At 39.4% G+C, this 21,311-nt stretch overlaps 1 protein-coding gene and 1 non-coding gene across 3 annotated transcripts in view; one reads left to right on the top strand and one right to left on the bottom strand.

Moving 5' to 3' along the window:
• Positions 1-21,311, top strand: part of CTNND2 (catenin delta 2) — a 1,083,336-nt gene that overhangs the window by 563,352 nt on the left and 498,673 nt on the right. For both annotated transcript variants that reach the window (XM_043488912.1, XM_043488911.1), the window contains exon 4: positions 20,467-20,501. In XM_043488912.1, coding sequence (XP_043344847.1) covers positions 20,467-20,501 — 35 coding nt within the window. The remainder of the gene's footprint in view (positions 1-20,466; positions 20,502-21,311) is intronic.
• TRNAW-CCA lies at positions 18,719-18,791 on the bottom strand. The gene has a single exon. It is a non-coding gene; the product is annotated as a tRNA-Trp (tRNA).

Here is a 21,311-nt window from a genome sequence, read left to right as displayed (position 1 = left end):
GAACAAGAAAAGAAAGTGAAGACAATCTTTCCTCCAGTTGGGGAAGCACTTTCTCCTAGGTTGGAAAGAAGGAACTGAAAGTCGCTCAGTTGTGTTTGACTCTTTGTGACTCCATGGACCTCAGTCCATGGAATTCTCCAGGCCAGAATACTGGAGTGGGTAACCATTTCTTTCCCCAGGGGATCTTCCCAACCCAGGGATCAAACCCACGTCTCCCGCGTTGCAGGCGGGTTCTTTACCATCTGAGCCACCAGGGAAGCCCCTTATGTTGATAATGACCTATACTTTGAGAGGTGTGATAACCGACTTTCTGCAGACTCTGTTTCACTTTTTCGATGCTTTTAAACCTATACAAAATACTGAGGTCTAATTTCCATGGTACGTTTTCTGTGAGAAGGACTCATTAGAGTAATTTATCGGGAGTTTGTATGAGTTGGAAATGGGTCCAATAAGAACTAAACCAACACCACCAACTCATTTCATTTAGACCATTAAGCACATTAGGTGATGAAGATTTTGTCAGTTCCCCTCCAGCCAGAATAAACCAACAAATTAAAAATGAAGGATGCCCTCACTGCTTGCGAATTTCCTGAGCTGCTGCATCAAGGCTCCCTCTGGGGTCCTGATTTGCCCTATTGCCTTCAACATGGAGGCCTCCGAAGCAGAACGGGGATGTGCTAATGACGGTGGCCACTGATGGGTTCTGATTGATCTTCATATAATTGTCCCCAATTAGCAACCACTAGGAACACATCATGGAACATTTATAAGTGAAAATAATGTTTCATTTAACAGGAAGCTTGAGTGAATGAAATATGGCAATGGGCTTAATTAGGGAGAGGAAAATTAGTTCAAGTCTGTAGGATAAGTGGAATCTAACCATTTTTAAAAAGAGAGATTGTTATAGAGTGGCGTAAAAAAGTAGTACGTCTGGGAAAGGATGCATTTTCCTCATGTGTGTGGACATCACCTTGACCCCCTACCCCATCATTGTTGTTATTCAGTCATCCAGTTATGTTTGACTTTCTGTGACCCCATGGTCTGCAGCAAGCCAGGCTTCTCTGTCCTTCACTATCTCCTGGGGTTTGCTCAAACTCATGTCCATTGAGTCAGTGATGCCATCCAACCATCTCATCCTGTTGGCCCCTTTTCCTCCTGCCTTTAATCTTTCCCAGCATCAGGGTCTTTTCCAATGATCCCCTACCTCAAAGAGGAAACATTTTTCCCACTGTGACTTTCCCTTGAATCAAGATATATACTGAGTTTAAGAAAAAAAAAAAAAAGGTAATATGTAAATTTAGGTATATAAAATGTAATAAATGTTTTGTTGTTTTTATAAGAGGATTTGTCATGGTGCAGCATTTGATAGTATGTATTTTTATTTACTATATGGGGCCACTGATAGCTTAGCAGCTGATTAGTGAATGTTTTTATTCCAGTTGAGGTTGTACAAGTCAAAACATCCACTCAGTAGATTACTTACTTATTCCAGCAATGCTTTATGACAGAAGTATAACAGAAGTGATACAGTTCCTTTTTTTCCACAGTGCAATTCGAAGGAAGAAAAAATTGGGGGAAATGAAGTGTACACTTAGAATATGAAGTGAACATTCTGCTTTTATTAATTGTGTTGATCTCCAATTGTGGACAAATTTTTATGAGTGCTGGTCCCAGAGCTTCCTATTCTGAAATACAGAGATGAGAATGTTATACAGATGAGATGAGAATGAAATAGAGAGATGAGGAGCTGACAGTCTGGCAAAGACAAATGTAAAAACAGATCACCATAGCATGTTTTGATAAGGGATCAATGTGCTCTGGGGTCTCTAAGGATGCAGAACCTAGATCAGCCTGGATGTCTAAAGCAGTCAGCCGAGGCTAGCTCCTCAAGGTGGGTCGGGGGTCCTCGCAGGCAGAGCATGCTCTGCAGAGTAGCTTGGGATTTGATCTCACAGATAGTGGGCAATCACAGAAGACTTTGGAATGAGGGATTGCCATAATCTAGTTTCTGCTTTAGGATGTTGATTTCAGTGACATAGAGAGTAATTGATTGGAGAGAGAAAAGGCGACAGGAATGAAAAGTAGGAGAGAGACAGTTGGGTGGAGACGGAAATAAGTGTGAAAGCCACTCAGTGGTGTCCGATCTTTGCGACCCCATGGACTGTAGCCCGCCAGCCTCCTCTGTCCATGGTATTCTCTAGGCAAGAATGTGACAATATGCCAAGAGCACACAGCAGTACAAAGCATAGGTACAAAAATGCCTCTTAGTATCTGAAATCCGATGCCTCTCTTATGGAGGAAGAAATACTAGTGGGGGGAAAAAAAGACTGCAAGGAGGAGAAAAGTCAACAAGGGAAAAATAAAGTATAAAAGACTGTCAGTGAAAGACCTGGAAGACAAATGCTTAGTGCTTAGACAAACAGAACCCAAAATAAAATCAATTATTTGTGAAGTATTGCCATGAATCTACGCACATTTTAAATGTATTCCTATCTTTTGTAGTTCACATTGAAGTCTTTTAAATTTTATTTAAATAAAAAGCTTACTGGAGTGGGTTGTCATTCCCTTCTCCGGAAGATCTTCCCAACCCAGGGATTGAACCTGGGCCTCCTGCATTGCAGGTGGATTCTTTACCATCTGAGCTCTCCAGAGGTAACTGGTTAATATTCTTTTTGTGCCTGGGACTTTCACATACATTATCATTTAATCCCACAACAGCAAGCTGAGATCTCATGTTTGGAGTTGGCTGTGTGATCTGCAATGCCTCACGCCAAATGAACGTTTCAAGCTTTTTGTCCAAAAAGCAGCAATGGAAATACGATTTAAAGTATTAAAGAGATGCTCAAGCCTTTTTCTTTCTTCCATGGTCTCTCTTGACTTGTCTTCATGTTTTTTTATTTATTATTTAATGTCATTCTAAATAAAGAAAAACTAAAATTTCAAATTATTTGCATGGACTTTACCATTTATCTGTGTATTGTGCAATCACAGAATCATTGCAAATGTCAGTATAAACACATTTAACTTGTATTCAGAATCACAGAAATTACACAGATCATATTTTATGGTCTATACATACATATGTATTTCATTCTTACCAAAACAGTGGAAACTGCACAAATCTCTCTCAGCTGTTATTGTTTCACTTCTCAATTTGTATGTATTCTACCAATGTTCTTTTAACTAAAGTGTATTCTACCAATGTTCTTTTAACTGAAGACTGAGGAAGGACTGGAAGGAAATAGAACTGTGGGTTGGCATAACTTCCCTTTCTTTTTAGGTCATCATTTTCAGCATAAATAGTTGGTTAACATTGGGTGAACAACAGAAGTAAGAAAGGGTTACTCTGTGATGAGTTTCCTTGATCATCCGTACTTCTTAAAACATCATTGCCTTCTTGAATCAAAGTAAGTTCTGGTGCAGAGGGAGCAGGGGGCTGTCCACACTCTTGCTGACTCGGTTATAAATATAAGGCATTTATTTACTTTGTATTTGCCTTCAGTCTTCCACAGCCCACCATGAGCCCAGGAGGGCTGGACTGCAATATTCACATATTACAAACACAGTGTGTGAAGGAGGCAGCAGGAAATAGAGGACTCGACTCATGTATGTGTTTCATTGTTCTGTTGGATTTCACTTGCAAAATACAAGTGCAAAGGTAGATTGTTGGGAGTTCCAAGATGGCAGTGGTGGAGAGCTAATCAAGCCTGAGGTCCTCTGAGCAAGAGGCCAACCGCAACTGCACAGGTCTCAGACACATGAAGCTGGTCCTGATAATGTAATCTCAGCACTCGGGAGAAGACTTCCGTTATAGAGGGGATATGACTTCTTCCACTTTCCTCTTGGCCAGAGGGAATATTTTAAAATTTATTTTTAATTGAAGAATTGCTTTATGATGGTGTGTTGGTTTCTGCCATGCAACAATGTGAATCAGCCATAGGGATGCATATGTCCCTTCCCTCTTGAACCTCCCTCCCACCTCCCACCCCACCCAACCCCTCTAGGTTGTCACAGAGCACCAGGTTGAGCTGCCAGTGTTACACAGCAACTTTGGGCAGAGGGGATTTGTGATGGTGATATAGGAAAAAATCATTCAATGATTCTGTCTAAGGAACAGTAAGACTTTATGCAAGGGAAGCTACCAGGATGGGGTTTGTCAAAGAAGGGAAAGATTGGGCTCAGAGGAGCAGGGTGGGGGTCAGTGGATAGAAAGTCACTAAAAGGAAGCATCAGGAGGAAGGGAGGAATTCTGGCTGAACAGAGCTAACAGGATTCTGGCTAACCGCTGGCCAGTGATCAGACATCACCTGGGAATGCATGATGGTGGAAGATGAGAAACCTGATCAGATATCATCAAGGGTGATTAGATATCGAGAGTGGGGAATTCTGGTTGCCTTGAGTTAGCCAGATTCTTTTTAGAACTGGACTCTACAGAGAAAGGCATGAGAACCCAAGATTGAGCCTAATCGAAAAGAGATCCCAGAAGAGCCAAACCAAACTTTGGTTAAGGGGAGTATCTCTGTCCACGGGAGGACTTCCTTCCATCTTCCAGGTTAGAGAGAGAACAAAAATTGAGTTTCAAGAGACATTCGCAAGTGGAGAATGGATAGGTAGAGGCTAAGGACTGTGAAAACAATTTGGGGAAAGAAATGCTTTAAATTGTTAAGACATTAATAGACATTTTGATTTGTTGCTTTAAAAAAAAACTTTTCATTTTGTATTGAGGTATAACTGATGAACAATGTTGTGATAGGTTCAGGTGAATGGGGAAGGAATTCAGCCATACATATACAGGTGTCCATTCTCTCCCAAAACCCCCCTGACATCTAGGCTGCCATATAACGTTTATTGTTTTTTATACATTTAGACACTTAATACATTTGACAATTGTTAGTAACGCCATGCATTCCCTGATGGCTCAGCCATAAAGAATTCATCTGCAATGCAGGAGATACAGTGAGAGATGCAGGTTCCATCCCTGGGGTGGGAAGATCCCCTGGAGAAGGAAATGGCAACCTACTTCAGTGTTCTTGCCTGAAAAGTCGCATGGACAGAGGAGCCTACAGACTACAGTCCCTGGGTCGCAAAGTCAGACATGACTGTATATGAACATAGCACCTTGGATTCAAATCCTCATTTTCTTAAAAGGAGAAATCTGGACAAACACAACTGCCATGTGATGCTAAAATGAAAAAGTGGAAAGGTTGATCTAGTTTTTCAGTTTCAAATATCAGATATTAAATGTTTGAAAATGATTATTTAATGTATGATTTTCCCCACTGCAATAAATATAGAAAGAAAATGCCAGATGTAATCAAGACCAGTTTCCATTGAGTCAGGATGGGAGGTGGGGGTTGTCCAAGTCTACAGGCCCTGCGGTAACTTCCTTGTGAATTAGCAGGAGGTGAGGAGCATGTCTGCCACGTGAAAGCCTAACTTTAATGAACCTGCTTCCAGAGAGCCAGTGAATCATATCATGTGAGAGCTCTTAGGCTCAGGTAGAATGCATTAGGATGTATACTTTGCTCTAGTACCATAAGCCAAAATACTATTTTTACTTTTCCTCATGTAGGACGAGATAGAAATAATAGAGACAGAGCAATACTCGTTAATGAAGGACTTTGTATTCTAAACTAAACTGTTTATTTGTATTCTAAACCAAACCAAGTATTCTAAACTATTCTAAAGAGTTTGCACTTTTTTTAAATCTAGGCAATGGTTAAGTCATTGCACAATTTTTTAGCAGCAAAAATAATACAAATCCACCAGAAACCTTCAAACACTACAGTAATACCTCCGATTTCATAAGTATATTCATATGATTGATGACTGTGCCTTTAATAAGGATCCTGGGCAGGCTACAGTCCATGGGGTCACAAAGAGTCAGACACGACTGAGCAACTAACACTCACAAACTAGTTTTATTAAAATTAAAAGTGACTTTACTTTTATTAAAATTTAAAGTATGGGGAAGAATTTAAATAAAAACTAAACATAGAAAGAAAAGAAAACATGGCATGGGAAGTGGGTATGGGGGCCTGATAAGCAGAAAACAGATATAATGGATACATTTACATTGAGAAGCAGCACAGTTCCTTGCATCGGATTGGCAGTGGGCAGTCTGATTGGTATATTTTGCTCCAGGGATAATGCTGTCATTTACAGAACAAAGCAGAAATGAGCCCAGAGTAGGATCCCCTGAGCTCTGCTTGCTAAGGATGGAGAACAAAAATGGATAATCACAAGTGGACACGGTGTCTTTCTTTCTGGTTCCTCTTTACTCCACTATTCTCAGTCTTCTTTTAATTCTTATTTATTACATGAGGATAATTGAGTAACTAATTGCATATAGAAAAATCAGCTCAGGGCAAAGAACTAAAGTGAAGCCAAACCTTACCCCACGGAATTGATTTTTTTTTTTACTTTTTTACTTTGAAATGATTATAGATTCATAGTCCATGGGGTCGCAAAGAGTCGGACACGACTGAGCGACTGAACTGAACTGAGCTGATAGATTCATAGGAAGTTGCAAAATAGGATCCACAGAGAAGTGTATTGTGAGTTCTCCCAGTTCCCACCAGTGACAGCATCGTGCATGGCTATGTAGTATAGTATCACGACCAAGAAATTGACATTGGTACCATGCACAGATTTCCCCCGTTTTTCACACACTCATTTGTGCCTGTGTGTTCTGTTGTTGTTCAGTTGCTAAGCCATGTCCGACTCTTTGCAACCCCATGAACTGCAGCACACCAGGCTTTCCTGTCCATCACCATTTTCCAGAGCTTGCTCAAACTCATGTCCATTGAGTCAGTGATGCCATCCAACCATCTCATCCTCCGTTGCCCCCTTCTCCTCCTGCCTTCAATCTTTCCCAGCATCAGGGTCTTTTCCAGTGAATCAGCTCTTCATATCAGGTGGCCAAAGTATTGGAGCTTCAGATCCAGCATCAGTCCTTCCAATGAACATTCAGGGTTTGTTTCCTTTAGGATTGACTGATTGGATCTCCTTGCAGTCCAAGGGACTCTCAAGAGTCTTCTCCAACACCACAGTTCAAAACGTCAATACTTTGATGCTCAGCCTTCTTTGTGGTCCAGCTGTCACATCTCTTCATGACTACTGGAAAAACCATAGCTTTCACTAAATAGACCTTTGTTGGCAAAGTGGTGTCTCTGCTTTTTAATACACTGCCTAGTTTTGTCATAGCTTTTCTTCTAAGAAGCAAGTATCTTTTAATTTTGTGGCTGCAGTCGCCATCCACGGTGATTTTGGAGCCCAAGAAAATAAAAGCTGTCACTGTTTCCTCTTTTTCCCCATCTGTGAGCCATGGAGTGATGGGACTGAATGCCATGATCTTTGTTTTTTGAATACTGAGTTTTAAGTGTGTTTAGTTCTATATAACTGTATTACCTAAGTAGCTACTGTAACCACAGCCACGGTGATGATTCAGGACTGTTCCATAGCCACAAGGCCTCTTCCTGCCACCCCTGTTGTAGCCATTCCTGCATTCATCCTCCAAAGCCCTAAAAACCACTGCTCTATTCTCCACTTCTGTAATTTTGTTATTTCAAGAATGTTACTTATCTTTTTCCTTAAGCATAATGCACTTGAGATCTTTCCAAGTTGTTGTTTGTTGCATAATCATTAATAGGTTTCCCTTTTCTTGCTACATACGTCTCCTTGGTATGGATGCATCACCTTGTTTAACATCTCACATATTGTGGGACATTTGGCTGTTTCTAGTTTTTTTTGAAATTTTATATAAACTATTATGAACATTTGTTATGATTTAATGTTATGAGCATTAGACATGTGAACAGAGCCTTCAAGTTGTTTAAAGAAACTTGCTACTGAGCATAAGGAAGTAAGGATCTATAATACAGTGAGAGCTGTTCATGAATATTACTTGTCCTATGCTCTATAAAGACAATAAAATTGAGCTTTATTTTCACAGATTATCTGTTGGCACTTAATGTCACAAAACCAGAGTTTCAGTTTTGTCCTTTCTATAAAACAGGCAGTGGGAATTTGCATAATATCTAAGGGACGTTAGCTTCACTTTTACTAATAAAATTGTATCAATTCCAGCCGAACCCAATACCCAGGGTTTGACGTGTCTATAATAGACCACACACTTAATGACAGAAAAGCAGGTGGAAGAAAAGCTGTGAGCAAATCAGAGTGCTTTAGAGGAAAGATGAGATGCACCCACACACATGTGCATGTTCACACACACACACAAGATCACCCGATCCCAGGAAGCTATGAAAATAGAAGCTTGACCTTTCCTTTTGCCTGGCAGTATCCCCAAGATTAAGCCACTCTGTTCACTGAGAGGACCCTAACAGTAGGCGTATTTCTGAGATATTGAATGCTAAAGTCTGAAACGAACATCTGAGAATCTTGACATCGGTACCACTCCTGCCAGTAAACACACCAAAAAAAAAAACCCTCTCTTGCCTTAGAAATCAGTTATGAATGATCAAACTGCAAAATACAGCAACTTTCTGTTCACCCTCAAGATCATTGAATAAAACATTCAGGTTAATCAAAGATCTCACTGTGAGTTACAGTGAGTACCAAAGGACATTATTAATATAACCATATAGAAAATGATAGTTAGTACTTAGCAAATAAACCATGCAAACTTCTCCATTTTTGATGGTTCGGAAATCACTTCAAAATATGATAAGATCTCAGAGTCATCTGATTAATAGTATCCCCGGTCATCTTCAGTTGTGGTTTATGTGTTCCAATCTATGGAATGCCCACAGACAAAGATATTATAGTACTTTATTGCCTGTTGTGGCTGGCATTCAGAAATTTTGTTTCAATTACTGTAAAATTCTTGTGTACTAGGGTAGCATCTTGAAAAATACCTAGTACATGCATGAGAAGTCTCCCAGAAGACTACAGAGACAAATATAATGTGTGAATTTTCTAGTTTATAATTCACCATTTGTTCCTCCTTCTGATATTGAATTTTACACATAATATGTCTATTGTAATTGAACTATGGTCAACTCCAAAACTATGAAAGCATTTCCAAAAGAGAAACTGGCCCGTGTGTCTTTCCCAAGGTTAGAACTCGGCTTTGTGTAGCTAGTAAATTTAGGGTGATAGGGCCTAAGGTGAATGCTCTATGGTTACTAGAAACTGGAGTATATATTTTGGAGGAATGAAGACAAAACAGAACTCCTGTTTTTTCCCCCTTGCTTCTCTCAAGCTGACCAGCTCACAAACCTGTCAGTGTTGTGGTCCTCTGTAATAAACTTAGGGGCCATATGTATCCAGACTACAGCGAGGGAGTCTTACAATTTTGAGGGTATCAGTTGCCTGGATATTTCGGCAGTCATCACATACAACAGATTTATTAATAGCTTAGGAATGTGAATTTCCCCTGCCTCAAACTAAACGGAAACTCATAATAGCAATTTGGGTGTGATTCATTTTCTTCCAAGGTTTTGAACATAGCAAACGGTCTTTAAGGTTTTTACTATGGAGAGAACAGTAGCAGTTGTCAGGGGAGGCCTCCTGTGTGGGGGTGACTGGAAAACTTAAGGCTTAAAAAGCATATCATCTTTCTTTGGAAATCACAGACTGCCTTTTTTCCTTCCCCAGTTTAGTGTGGAAAAAAAAATGAGACAGTTTAATTTCTGCAAAGCCTGTAACATATTTATGTGATGATATTAATTGGCATCCAACGACTCAGCGACTGAGCTGAACTGAACTGATCGTGGACAAGTGGGATTCTGTACGTTGGCTTATTGAACTTTCAGTTCTGTGAGTTGCTCTCTCTCAAGCCTCTGTCCTGTTTGTGATAATGTTAGCTTACTTTGTTTTTAATGGCTCCTATGATCCCAGCTGAAGGCAAAAGGAGAACAGAGCGGCAGAGGATGGGATGGTTGGATGGCATCACCGACTCAGTGGACATGAATTTGAGCAAACTCTAGAAGATAGTGGAGGACAGAGGAGCCTGGTGTGGTACAGTTCATGGGGTCGCAGAGAGTCAGACATGACTTAACAACTGAACAACAACAGCAAAATGTTCTCAGCACTATTTTGTGGGTCTTACGTACATCACACGCTTAACTGTCACAAGATCCCTATGGGGAAATTTCTGTTTTACAAATAGACAAACCAAGCTCAGAGTAAGTGATGGATGTGCTCAAGGTCCCCTGGACCTGTGTGAATGTTCCTTCCTGCCCTGTGTCCTTACTGTCTCATCCCCAGGCAGACTGCCAGGATATGGGGAGCTGGCCCTGCGTCTCTCTGTTCTGCAAGCCCAGAGCCATGGTGAGCACTTACCAAGGGTTGGTGGTGATGCTGTTTTACCATTTTCTCCAGGACTGGTTGTGACTGAGAGCCTAGGTATGGTCCCACCATTCCTGGGTATTATCTAAGTCTCCTGTTCCCATTTCCCCCGATCTGTCCCCGTGTTGACTGCCCCCACTCCCCCACACAGTGGGCAGCAATGTACTCTAGTAGATGATATAAATTAGAATAAGCCATTGTCAAGCCAGTCGATCCTAAAAGAAATCGACTCTGAGTGTTCATTAGAAGGACTGATGCTGAAGCTGAAGCTCCAGTATTCTGGCCACCTGATGCAAAGAGCTGATTCCTTGGGAAAGACTCTGATGCTGGGAAAGATTGAAGGCAGGAGGAGAAGGGGGCGACAGAAGATGAGATGGTTGGATGGCATCACCGACTCAATGGACATGAGCTGGAACAAACTCCAAGATATAGTAAAAGACAAGGAAGCCAGGCGTGCTGCAGTCCATAAGGTCACAAAGAGTCAGACATGACTTAGTGACTGAACTGCAACAAAATAATCTATAAACTATAGTGACCATTTTCGCAATATATAGTAAAATAGGAAACAGTTGCATACTGTTTGAGTAAGACATGCCAGGCCCTGATCACTTGATGTAGAAATCACTTGATATGAACTGATTTCTTTAAGCCTCAAGATGTCTCCATGTAGGCCCAGAAGAGTTTAAGTAACTTGCCCAAAGTGTCCTGTATCGATAGGAGCAGAGTTGAAGGGAGTCTGATCTTCGAGCCTGACTCGAAGGCCTGGACACCACACACACAGCCTCCTCACTGAGGGCTTTGTGGTCATATAACTACCCACTGTATACCATTAAACATTATTATAATACAGTAGCTGCAAAGTTACATTTTGATGAAAATAGTTAAAGTGGATAGAAGATGTGTAGCCTAAGAAACAAATAAACATTCTTATTGCATGTTGGAGACATTGTGATATTCATTTGGGAATAGACCACAAACACTTATAGAGCCCACAAGGCAAAAAGTTGAAAGGAAATCAGTTCTGCAGAAAGTTCTGGGAGAAGCAGGGTCACTCGCCAACCAAATTAATAAGGACTGGTCACTGTCCATAACGTTCAAGGGTAACAGCACCCTGAACAGAGCTCCACGGGCACCGCGTCTCACCATTTTTTCTAAATATATTTTATTTTTATGGTATTCAAGACTTTTGACCAAGGTCATTTTATTTTACCACCAATGGCTATTTTTGTGATGTGGCTGCATGCAAAAGTCATATACTGCAAAAGACTTTATGTGAGGATACAGTTTCAGGTCATATGGACGTTGTAAATAAAAGGTCCTTTGTTCCTGTAGGCGAGCATCAAATGTCAGTTCAGAAGCAATTGATTAATACTTCACAATAGTTTCTCTGGCTTATGTTTTAGGTACATTGCTTAGCTTGAAAGCCAGCTAACCAAAAACTCATAGTTCCTTTCCTTTATTTCATTTTGAACGATATTGTGAGCAATAAAATGCCACACAAAACAGTGCAAGGAATTGATGCTTCAGGCATCAAAAAGTTGAAAAAGAAACTACAGAAATGTATCTGAGCAGGTTCATAACAGACTGAGTAGCTGTAATAATGGTTCACTTTGTGTCTTTTCCTAACATTAAGAAAACTCTTTGAACTTTTATATATATATATATATATATATATATCTTTGAAATGACCCAGAGGTGGATGAGGAGACTATCATGCTAGAAATGATAAGACTGAAAATCCTTTCTGGAGGAATTCAAAGGTTATTCTTTGGTTTAAACTAGTTTTTCTCCCACCTCATGACCTCAGAACTTGAAAGGTATTGTTTGTCCGCTTGAAATGTTCAATCTTAAACAAAAGTAATACTAAGTAAAAGTAATACTAAGTAAAAGTAATACTGTCATTTTTCTCATGTGCAAAATAGAGAAAAAACTCATTATATTCATAACCATTACTTCCCTCAATTATTTACACTTACAGATTTCAGAATTGTCTTATATCATTTGAGTTTCAATTCTGAGTGATTCTGACAATGATGAGAATATGATGTAGAACTGAGTCACAAGGATTTATGAAAACATTTAACTGAACATGTTTCTAATGTAAGAATTGTGATTTCCCAGTTTCAAGTATCAAAGATATTCTTAAATTCATGTTAACCTTTTTTTCCCCATTTTTCATAACATAAAACATTTGAGATCAAAGTGAAACTCCCTTTTTGTCCCTCCTCAGACTTATTTTTCTCTGCTCTCACCATCATGAGTTTGGGTGTATCTTTTTAATCTGTCTTTGTATGGTCTCTCTCCCTCTTACACATACATGTGTGTGTTTGTATTTATATGCAATATTATTTAGTCAGTGTCTTAAAATTTTTTCATAATCGAAGTCCTGAAGTACATGTCTTATGTGCAGTTTATGTTTTCCACTCTATATTTTGCTTTTGAGCCTGACCCATGTATACATTGGGTTTCCTTGGTGCCTCAGATGGTAAAGAATCTGTCTGCAATGCAAGAGACCCAGATTCGATCCCTGCATTGGGAGGGTCCACTGGAGAAAGGAATGGCAACCCACTCCAGTATTCTTGCCTGGGAAATCCCATAAACAGAGGAGCCTAGCGCACTATGGGCTTCCCTCATAGCTCAGTTGGTAAAGAATCTGCCAGCACACAGGAGACCCCAGTTCTATTCCTGGGTGGGGAAGATCCATTGGAGAAGGGATAGGCTACTGCTCCAATATTCTTGGGCTTTTGTGGCTCAGCGGGTAAAGAATCCACCTGCAATGTGGGAGACCTGGGTTTGATCCCTGGGTTGGGAAGATCTCCTGGAAAGGGGAAGGCTACAGTCCATGGAAGCTACAGTCCATGGAGTCACAAGGAGTCAGATATGACTAAGCAACTAACCCTTTTACTTTATGTATACATTACATATCGGGCCAATTTGCTTTAGCTGCCAAATAGTGTTTTTCCATGTTATGTCATATATGATGTGGAATCATATTATTATGGAACAGAATTTATCTATCTCCCTATTGTTGTTCCCTTAGGTTGTTTCTCTTGTTTTGCCACTGCCAGCATATAGGCAGGAGCAGTCTTGTATAAGTCTGCTGGGCACAGCTGCACAGGTTTCCCTGAAGGCGCTACCTGGAAGGAAAATTGCTGATTGGACTGTTGTTTAGTCATTAAATCGTGTCTGACTCCTTCAGACCCCATGGACTGTAGCCCAGTAGGCTCCTCTTTCCATGGGATTTCCCAGGCAAGAATGCTGAAGTGGGTTGCCATTTCCTTTTCCAGGCTATCTTCCTGACCCCGTGATGGAATTCACATCTCCTGCATCAGCAGATGGGTTCTTTACCACTGAGCTACCAGGGAAGCCTGGATGATTGGGTATTTTCACATGAAACATTGTCAGGTATTGACTCACAGCTCCCCCAAGTGTTTCACTAGTTTGCTCTCCCACATACAGTGTATGAGAGTTAACATTCCCTCATCTTCTCTTCAACACTTAGTGTGGTCAGACTTTCTAGTAGTTTTATAGACTGTGGAGGATTAAAGGGGTATCTGTCAATTTCTATTCTTTTAACTTTTGATAGGATTGAGTCTCTTTTAATATATGTGGTGACCATACATTCTTGATTTTTCTGCTCTTCATCAATTTTACATATATTTGTTGACCTCTTTTCTACTTGATCTCTTAATCTCTTTCTCATTGATTTGTAGGAGTTATTTATAGTGTTCTGGAAGATAACCCTTTGTAAGCTGTATGCATTGTAAATGTCTTCTCCCAGGATGTGACTTGTTTTTTCACCTTAGTTTCTGGTGTTTACAGCTTTAATTGCATAGGAGTTCAATTTTTATGCCAACTGTGTGAATAGAATGTTAGTTCAGAATGTAGTCTCTAGAACCAGGTGGTCAGGGTAATAATCCTGGCTTCATTACTTGTTGACTGGGGGGTCTCCAGCAAGTTCCATAAGGACTTTTCAGCTCAGTTTCATTCTCTATAAAATGGGAAAATATCACCTCTCAAAAGTTTTGTTGTAAGGTTTAACTAGAAATCACTTAGAATATTGCCTGTTGTAAAGTGAAAGGTATCTATGCATTTGCTACTAGGATTTATGCTTTTAAAATATTGTTTTAAAAATTCTTTTCTAGCATTACCAGGATATATTTGTATATATGTGTGTGTGTGTGTGTGTTTAAAAGCTAAATGTTACTTATGATATATGTGTATTCTCACAATAATTGAGTTCTGAAACTTATATAAAGTTGTATTTAAATATGCATGGGTGTGTGCTGAGTCTCTTCAGTCATGTCCAGCTCTTTACAACCACATGGACTGCAGCCCCCCAGGCTCCTCTGTCCATGGGATTCTCTGGGCAAGAATACTGGAGTGGGTTGCCACGCCCTCCTCCAGAGGATCTTCCTGACCCAGGGATCTTCCTGAACCCATGTCTCTTTTATCTCCTGCATTAGCAGGCAGATTCTCTACCACTAGTGCCACTAAAGCCCATATTTAATTCTTTGGACATTATTTCCATTTTAAGAAATAGAATTTTGGTAGTGAAAGAAAACTTTATTTCCTGAAACTGAACATACATGAAAGTTACAACAGCCTCAAAACTGACTTTTATATTAGATTAAATTGAATGATATGATTGGGGAAAAGTACACCATGAGTAATTCCTAAACACCTTAAATAAGAGTGTCTGAAGTATAGGCATAATTTCTGTTTATTGAATGAATAAAGAGTTTGCTTTAAAAAAAAAAAGTGTCCACCTTAGAGCAGCTTTTAAGAATCAATTGCATAAATATGCAATTGCATAGAAAGTAAAGGGTGCACCTAAGGGAAATAAAATCCAAACCCAGTGTCTCTTGGGACTTCTATTTTCTGTGATCAGCCATACTTTTAATGCATTTTAACTCTGCTAAGGAAATCAGAAAACCATTTACATGATTAATGCTCTTTGTCTACTCCAAAGGAGATACCTGTGCTTTGAGAAATTAGTTTCATATTTACTGTCAATGGTATTTTTTCAATTGTAATAAAAAATGTTTCTTCTTGTTTCTGTTGCACATAAAATGGAAACATTTTTTAAAGAAACGAACAAAAAGTAAATATTATGTAACAGTGTGATGTGTAGTTTTGTGTGTAAAATCACCCATTACTGTGGATGAGTGGGTAAATCTCAAAGGATGCGAAATGCAGGAGCACTGCCTTATCTGTGCTAGGGTGACCCGAGACATTTTCTTCCAGCTCTAAACTGTGGAAATGAAAGATGGGGAAGTTGGAAATGCCTTATGAACTCAAATAAGGGAATATTTCTGTGTTATTCCGTGTGACATTTATTCTGCTCAAGCAAACAACCCTCTAGCTTCAGAGTTTTAACACAACTATGGTTTATTTCTCACTCGAGTTGTGTCTTCTCTGGGTTGGCAGAAATTTCCCCAGCATGTGGTTACTCAGGGACCCTTCTTCAACATAGGGCTTCACAAGGGAGTGTGTGGAAATCGCATGTCTGCCCTTCTGTGCTTGGGGCAGGAGGTGGTACGTGGCCCCGTCCACACGCAGGGTGGTAGGGAAGTGTGATCTTCATTGTGCCCAGAGGGAGTGGAGAGCAGGGCTTTGATGAGCATGGGAGAAACTTCCAGGGACTTATGCAATCTTATTGTTTCAAGTGGGAAGTAGCAAGTGAATTTCCCTCCATGGACTTTTTGTCGATGTTGTTTTTATTGGATGGGGGATTTTTAAAATTCTACAGTGATTTACAAGTTTCAAGAAAAGCTTCACACATATATGATTTTGTGTAATCCATTGATAACCCTTCCCCCCAACCCTATCTTGCCCCTCCTTCCTACACTCCCTCCACTGCTAACCACTGGTTTCTTCTCTATTCCTGTGAGTCTGCTTTATTGTGTGTTTTATTCACTAGTTTGGTTTTTTTTTTTTTTTTTTGGATTCCACATATAAGTGATACAGTCCATGGAATTCTCCAGGCCAGAACACTGGAGTGGGTAGCCTTTCCCTTCTCCAGGGCATCTTCCCAACCCAGGAATTGAACCCAGGTCTTACGCATTGCTGGCCAATTCTTTACTGGCTAAGCCACAAGAGAAGACCAAGAATACTGGAGTGGATAGCCTATCCCTCCTCCAGAAGATCTTCCTGATCCAGGAATCAAACCTGGGTCTCTTGCATTACAGGTGGATTCTTTACTGACTGAGCTATCAGGGAAGCCCCATATAAGTGATACCATATAGCACTTGTCTTTCTCTGTCTGACTTATTTCATTTAACATATTTCCAAGTCCATCCATGTCGCTGCAAATGGAAAATTTTCATTCTCTTTTTATGGCATATATCTGTTGATGGACACCCAGATTGCCTTCTATAAACAATGCTCTTATGAAGATTGGATGCACATGTATTTTTTAATTAGTGGGGTGTTTTTTTGGATATATACCTAGAAGTGGAATTGCTGGGTCATATGTAGTTCTTTGAGAACTACATATTTTAGTTTTTTGAGAAACCTCCATATTGTTTTCCACAGAGATTGCACCAATTTACATTCCCACCAACAGTGTACAAGGGTTCTCTTTTCTCTACATCCTTGCCAACATCTGTTATTTGTGTTCTTTTTGATGATAGCCATTCTGACAGGTGTGAAGTGATACCTCGTTGTGGTTTTAATTTGTGTTTCCCTGATGATTAGTGATGTTGAGCATCATTTCATGTGCCAGGTGTCCATCTGCATTTCCTCTTTGGAAAAAACATCCACTCAGTTCTGCCCATTTTTTTAATCATGTCGTTTACTTTTTTTTTATATTGAGCTATATGTGGTCTAGTTATTTAACATCAATAAGATAGCTACTCCCTAGGTACTAAAAGATATAGCACAGCCCTAGTATACAATAAGTACTTAGCAAACGACTGAACTGGTAAAAGGAATGTAGTAGCATACAGACAGTAGTAAATCTTGAAGGCTATACTATGAAAACATTTTATCATCTCAGAAAAATACGGTACTGGTTTCCTTGGGCTACCATGACAAGTTACTACAAGTATCTTAAAATAAATTAATTACCTCACAGTTTGGGGGCCAGAAGTGATAGCTTATGGTGAATGATGTCGGATTCGTGATCTCCAAAGAAGAAGATTTAGCTTCGGGACCAGGGACCAGTCTTGATCACTCAAGAGCTTTTGTGTAGCAGTTTTATTAAAGTAAGAAAAAGTGAAAAGAAAAAGTGAAAGTGAAGTCACTCAGTCGTGTCTGACTCTTTGCAACCCCATGGACTGTAGCCCCCCAGGCTCCTCGGTCCATGGGATTTTCCAGGCATGAATACTGGAGTGGGTTGCCATTCCTTCTCTAGGGGATCTTCCCGACCCAGGGATCGAACCCGGGTCTCCCGCATTATAGGCAGACCCGTCTGAGCCAGCAGGGACAGACAGAGCTTCTGACAAAGACATCAGAAGGGGGATGGAGAGTGCCCCTACTCACTAGTCTTTTCAAGATATGAGACCCACTCCCACAACATACATCTTAAATTAACAAGATTAGAATTAACAAAGAAAGGTCTTACCAGACCCACTCCCACAACATACTTTTTAAGATAACAAGATTGGTCAGAAAACCTTCTTGTTAAGGAGAAACATGCCCTCTAGCAAGATACATTGTTATATTGATTAAAACAATAGCCATGTAGAAAATGTCTTTTTCTCCTTGAGAGCCCCAGACCCCTTTCTCTTTCTAGAGGGCTCCGGACCCCTTTCTCCTCCTCAGGAACCCTGGACTTCTTACCAACCTACCTAGGAATTGACTCTCTCAGAAGTTTAAAATCAAGTTATGCTGACAGGGCCGTGTTCCCTCAGTTCAGTTCAGTCGTTTCAGTCCCTGAGTCGTATCTGACTCTGTGACCCCGTGGACTACAGCACACCAGGCTTCCCTGTCCTTCATCATCTCCTGGAGTTTGCTCAGTCTCATGTCTATTGAGTTGGTGATGCCATCCAACCATGTCATCCTCTGTCACCCCCTTCTCCTCCTGCCCTCAATCTTTCCCAGCATCAGGATCTTTTCCAATCAGTCAGTCAGCTCTTCTCATCAGGTGGCCGAAGGATTGAAGCTTCAGCTTTAGCATCAGTCCTTCCAATGAATATTCAGGGTTGATTTCCATTAGGATTGGCTGGTTTGATCTCCTTGCTGTCTAAGGGACTCTCAAGAGTCTTCTCCAGCGCCACAATTCAAAAGCATCAATTCTTCAGCACTCAGCCTTCTTTATGGAGGAATACTAAAGTGAAGTTGCTCAGTCGTGCCCGACTCTTTGCGACCCCGTGGACTGTAGCCCACCAGGCTCCTCCGTCCATGGGATTCTCCAGGCAAGAATACTGGAGTGGGTTACCATTTCCTTCTCCAGGGGATCTTCCCAACCCAGGGATCGAACCTGGGTCTCCCGCATTGGAGGCAGATGCTTTTAACCCTTGAGCCACCAGGGAAGCCAGGAGGAATACTAAAGAGAAGTTCTTTTCTTAAGTCTTCCAGGTTCTTCTGGGTCCAGCCATTCCTTGGCTTATAGATACATAACTCCAGTCTCTGCTTCCATCTTCACAGGACCTTCACAAGACCTTCTCCTCTGTCTTTCTCCTCTAGTGTCTTTTATAAGGACATTGATCATTGAGTTTCTGAAGCTCTCATCTTAGGATCTTTACCTTAATTGCATCTTTAAAAACCCTTTCCCATTAAGTAACCTTTCACAATTTCTAGGGGTTTGGTGTGGACACATCTTTTGGGGGGAAAGGATACCATTCAACTCACTACAATTTTGAAAACATTTTCCACCCCTGTATTAGATGCCACTTACTAACTGAACATACTGCTAACTGAACATTTTTTAAAATATTAATTATAGGATTGCATTTCTGTTTTACATGTTAAACCTTGCACTTAACTGTTACTGCTTTATAGTGATACACTTTTTGATGCAAGGAGAAGTTGCATCAAAGTGAATTTGTAATGTTATCATTTCAGGTATCAACTGTCTATAACTCTCATCATTGCAAAACCATTTTTCACTTTGCTAAAATGGATTGGCTGAGGAGAAAGATGCCCTAAAAAGGTCTCTTAAGGGACTGCTCTTATATTCGTGTATATCAATCATGGCTATTCTGAACACTCATTTATATAAGAATTGCCTTTTCCCCCAGCAAATGTATTCAGAAACCATTTCTGAGGTACAGATTAAAGTTCTAAAACCTACTTCTTGTTGTGAAACTGATGAGCTATTCATAGAAGTGCCTTGATCAGAGTAAAAGATCTAGTAAATAGGTGTAGAAAATGATTCTCAAAATGATACCTGTCAGTAATTGTCATATAGATTTCCCACAAATTATTGACATATAAAAAAGGGTATGTTAGAACTATTTGCATGTATAATGAAAGAGCTGTTCATATTTAGAAATTTTAAATTTATTTATGTATTTTAAATAAATCATTCAGAATAAATTTATGTGCCCACCTAGATACAATCTGCACAATATCTTTGGTGTGTCATTTATATGAGCCACCCTTTCTACCTGGGTCATTTTTATTATATGATATATTTCTAAAGTGGAAACTTGGAAACTGTATAGTTGGTGGTGGTAAAGTGTTATGATTTTTATATTACTTAATTTGAAATATAATCAACAGCTGAAAGGAACTGCTTATATGGTATGTCTAGGAAAAGGTATAGGTTTATTTTATCTCTTTATAATGAAAATGGAGAAAGTTATATCTTTATTAGAACACCTTACAAAGTTTACATGAAACTATTCAGACTTATATTTTAAAATAGCTACAGTTGGGTAGAACTTCATGTATGTAGAAACTGTCATAAATAATAAGTATAATAGATTGTGATTTGTAAAAAAAATCAGCTGTTGTTTAGAAAATTACTGAATGAATGGAATGATGTCCATTTATGACATGTTAATACCTGTGAATCCAAAGAGGTATATATCAAATAGGTTAAAATTATGATTGTATCAAAGTGGGACCCCTTTTCCGAGTAAGAAATTAAAGGGAGTTCCCATGCAGCCCCCATTACTAACTTAATGTACCTTTGCATCTTACAGTCTAGAGTCCTTTAATTTGTAACAAATTCATTATATCTATGTATTCTCTTTTTTACAGTTCAGCAGAAGAGCAGTTTCACTGGCAATCACAAGGTAAGGTACAGCTTCTCTTCTTTATTGACATATACTTGAATTACAGTGTTGTATAATTTATACATACTAATATACATATTCCTTCTTGTGTTCCTTTCCACTATGATTATAAGATAGTCAATCTAGTTCCTTGTGCTATACAGTAGTTAACTTTTTGTTCGTCTGTTTTACATCTAGTAGGTTGTATCTGCTAATCCCAAACTCCTGATTTATTCCTCTCTTACCCCTTTTCTCAATTGGTAATCATGTTTGTTTTCTCATGTCCATGGATCTTTTTGTTTTGCAAACAAGTTCATTTGTATCATATTTTAGATTCCACACACAAATGATATTATAAGTATTTGTTTTTCTCTGACTTCACTTAATATGATTATCCCTAGGTCCATCCATGTAGCTACAAATGGCATTATTTCATTATTTTTTACATCAAATAATACTCCATTGTGTACATATATATACACACACACACACCACATCTTCTTTATCCATTCATCAGCTGATGGACATTTAAATTTAAAGTACAACTTCTTGATAAGCATTTATACTTACTTCTACACATATCTCTATTGGTTAATTTTCTTAAGAAATTTAGAAAGAAACTTATAAAAATAAATTTGATAAAACATGACACTAAAATTAAGTGAAGTTGTTTTGAAAGCTCAAGAGTTCATGGGAGTTAAATTTTCCCAATTCCCTAGTAACTTTATGTTTTTCATGGACACATATAATTGGCTAGACTTGGTTTTTAATAGTGGTTGACCAGGGGTTACAATGTGATACCTAATAAGAATTTCATAAAGGTAATAGCAT

The sequence above is a fragment of the Cervus canadensis genome, chromosome 16 (genome assembly GCF_019320065.1).
Source record: "Cervus canadensis isolate Bull #8, Minnesota chromosome 16, ASM1932006v1, whole genome shotgun sequence".
In the NCBI taxonomy this organism is placed as follows: Eukaryota; Metazoa; Chordata; class Mammalia; order Artiodactyla; family Cervidae; genus Cervus; species Cervus canadensis.
The sequence above is the reverse complement of the archived record's forward strand: the minus strand, read 5'-3'. Positions and strand labels throughout refer to the sequence as shown.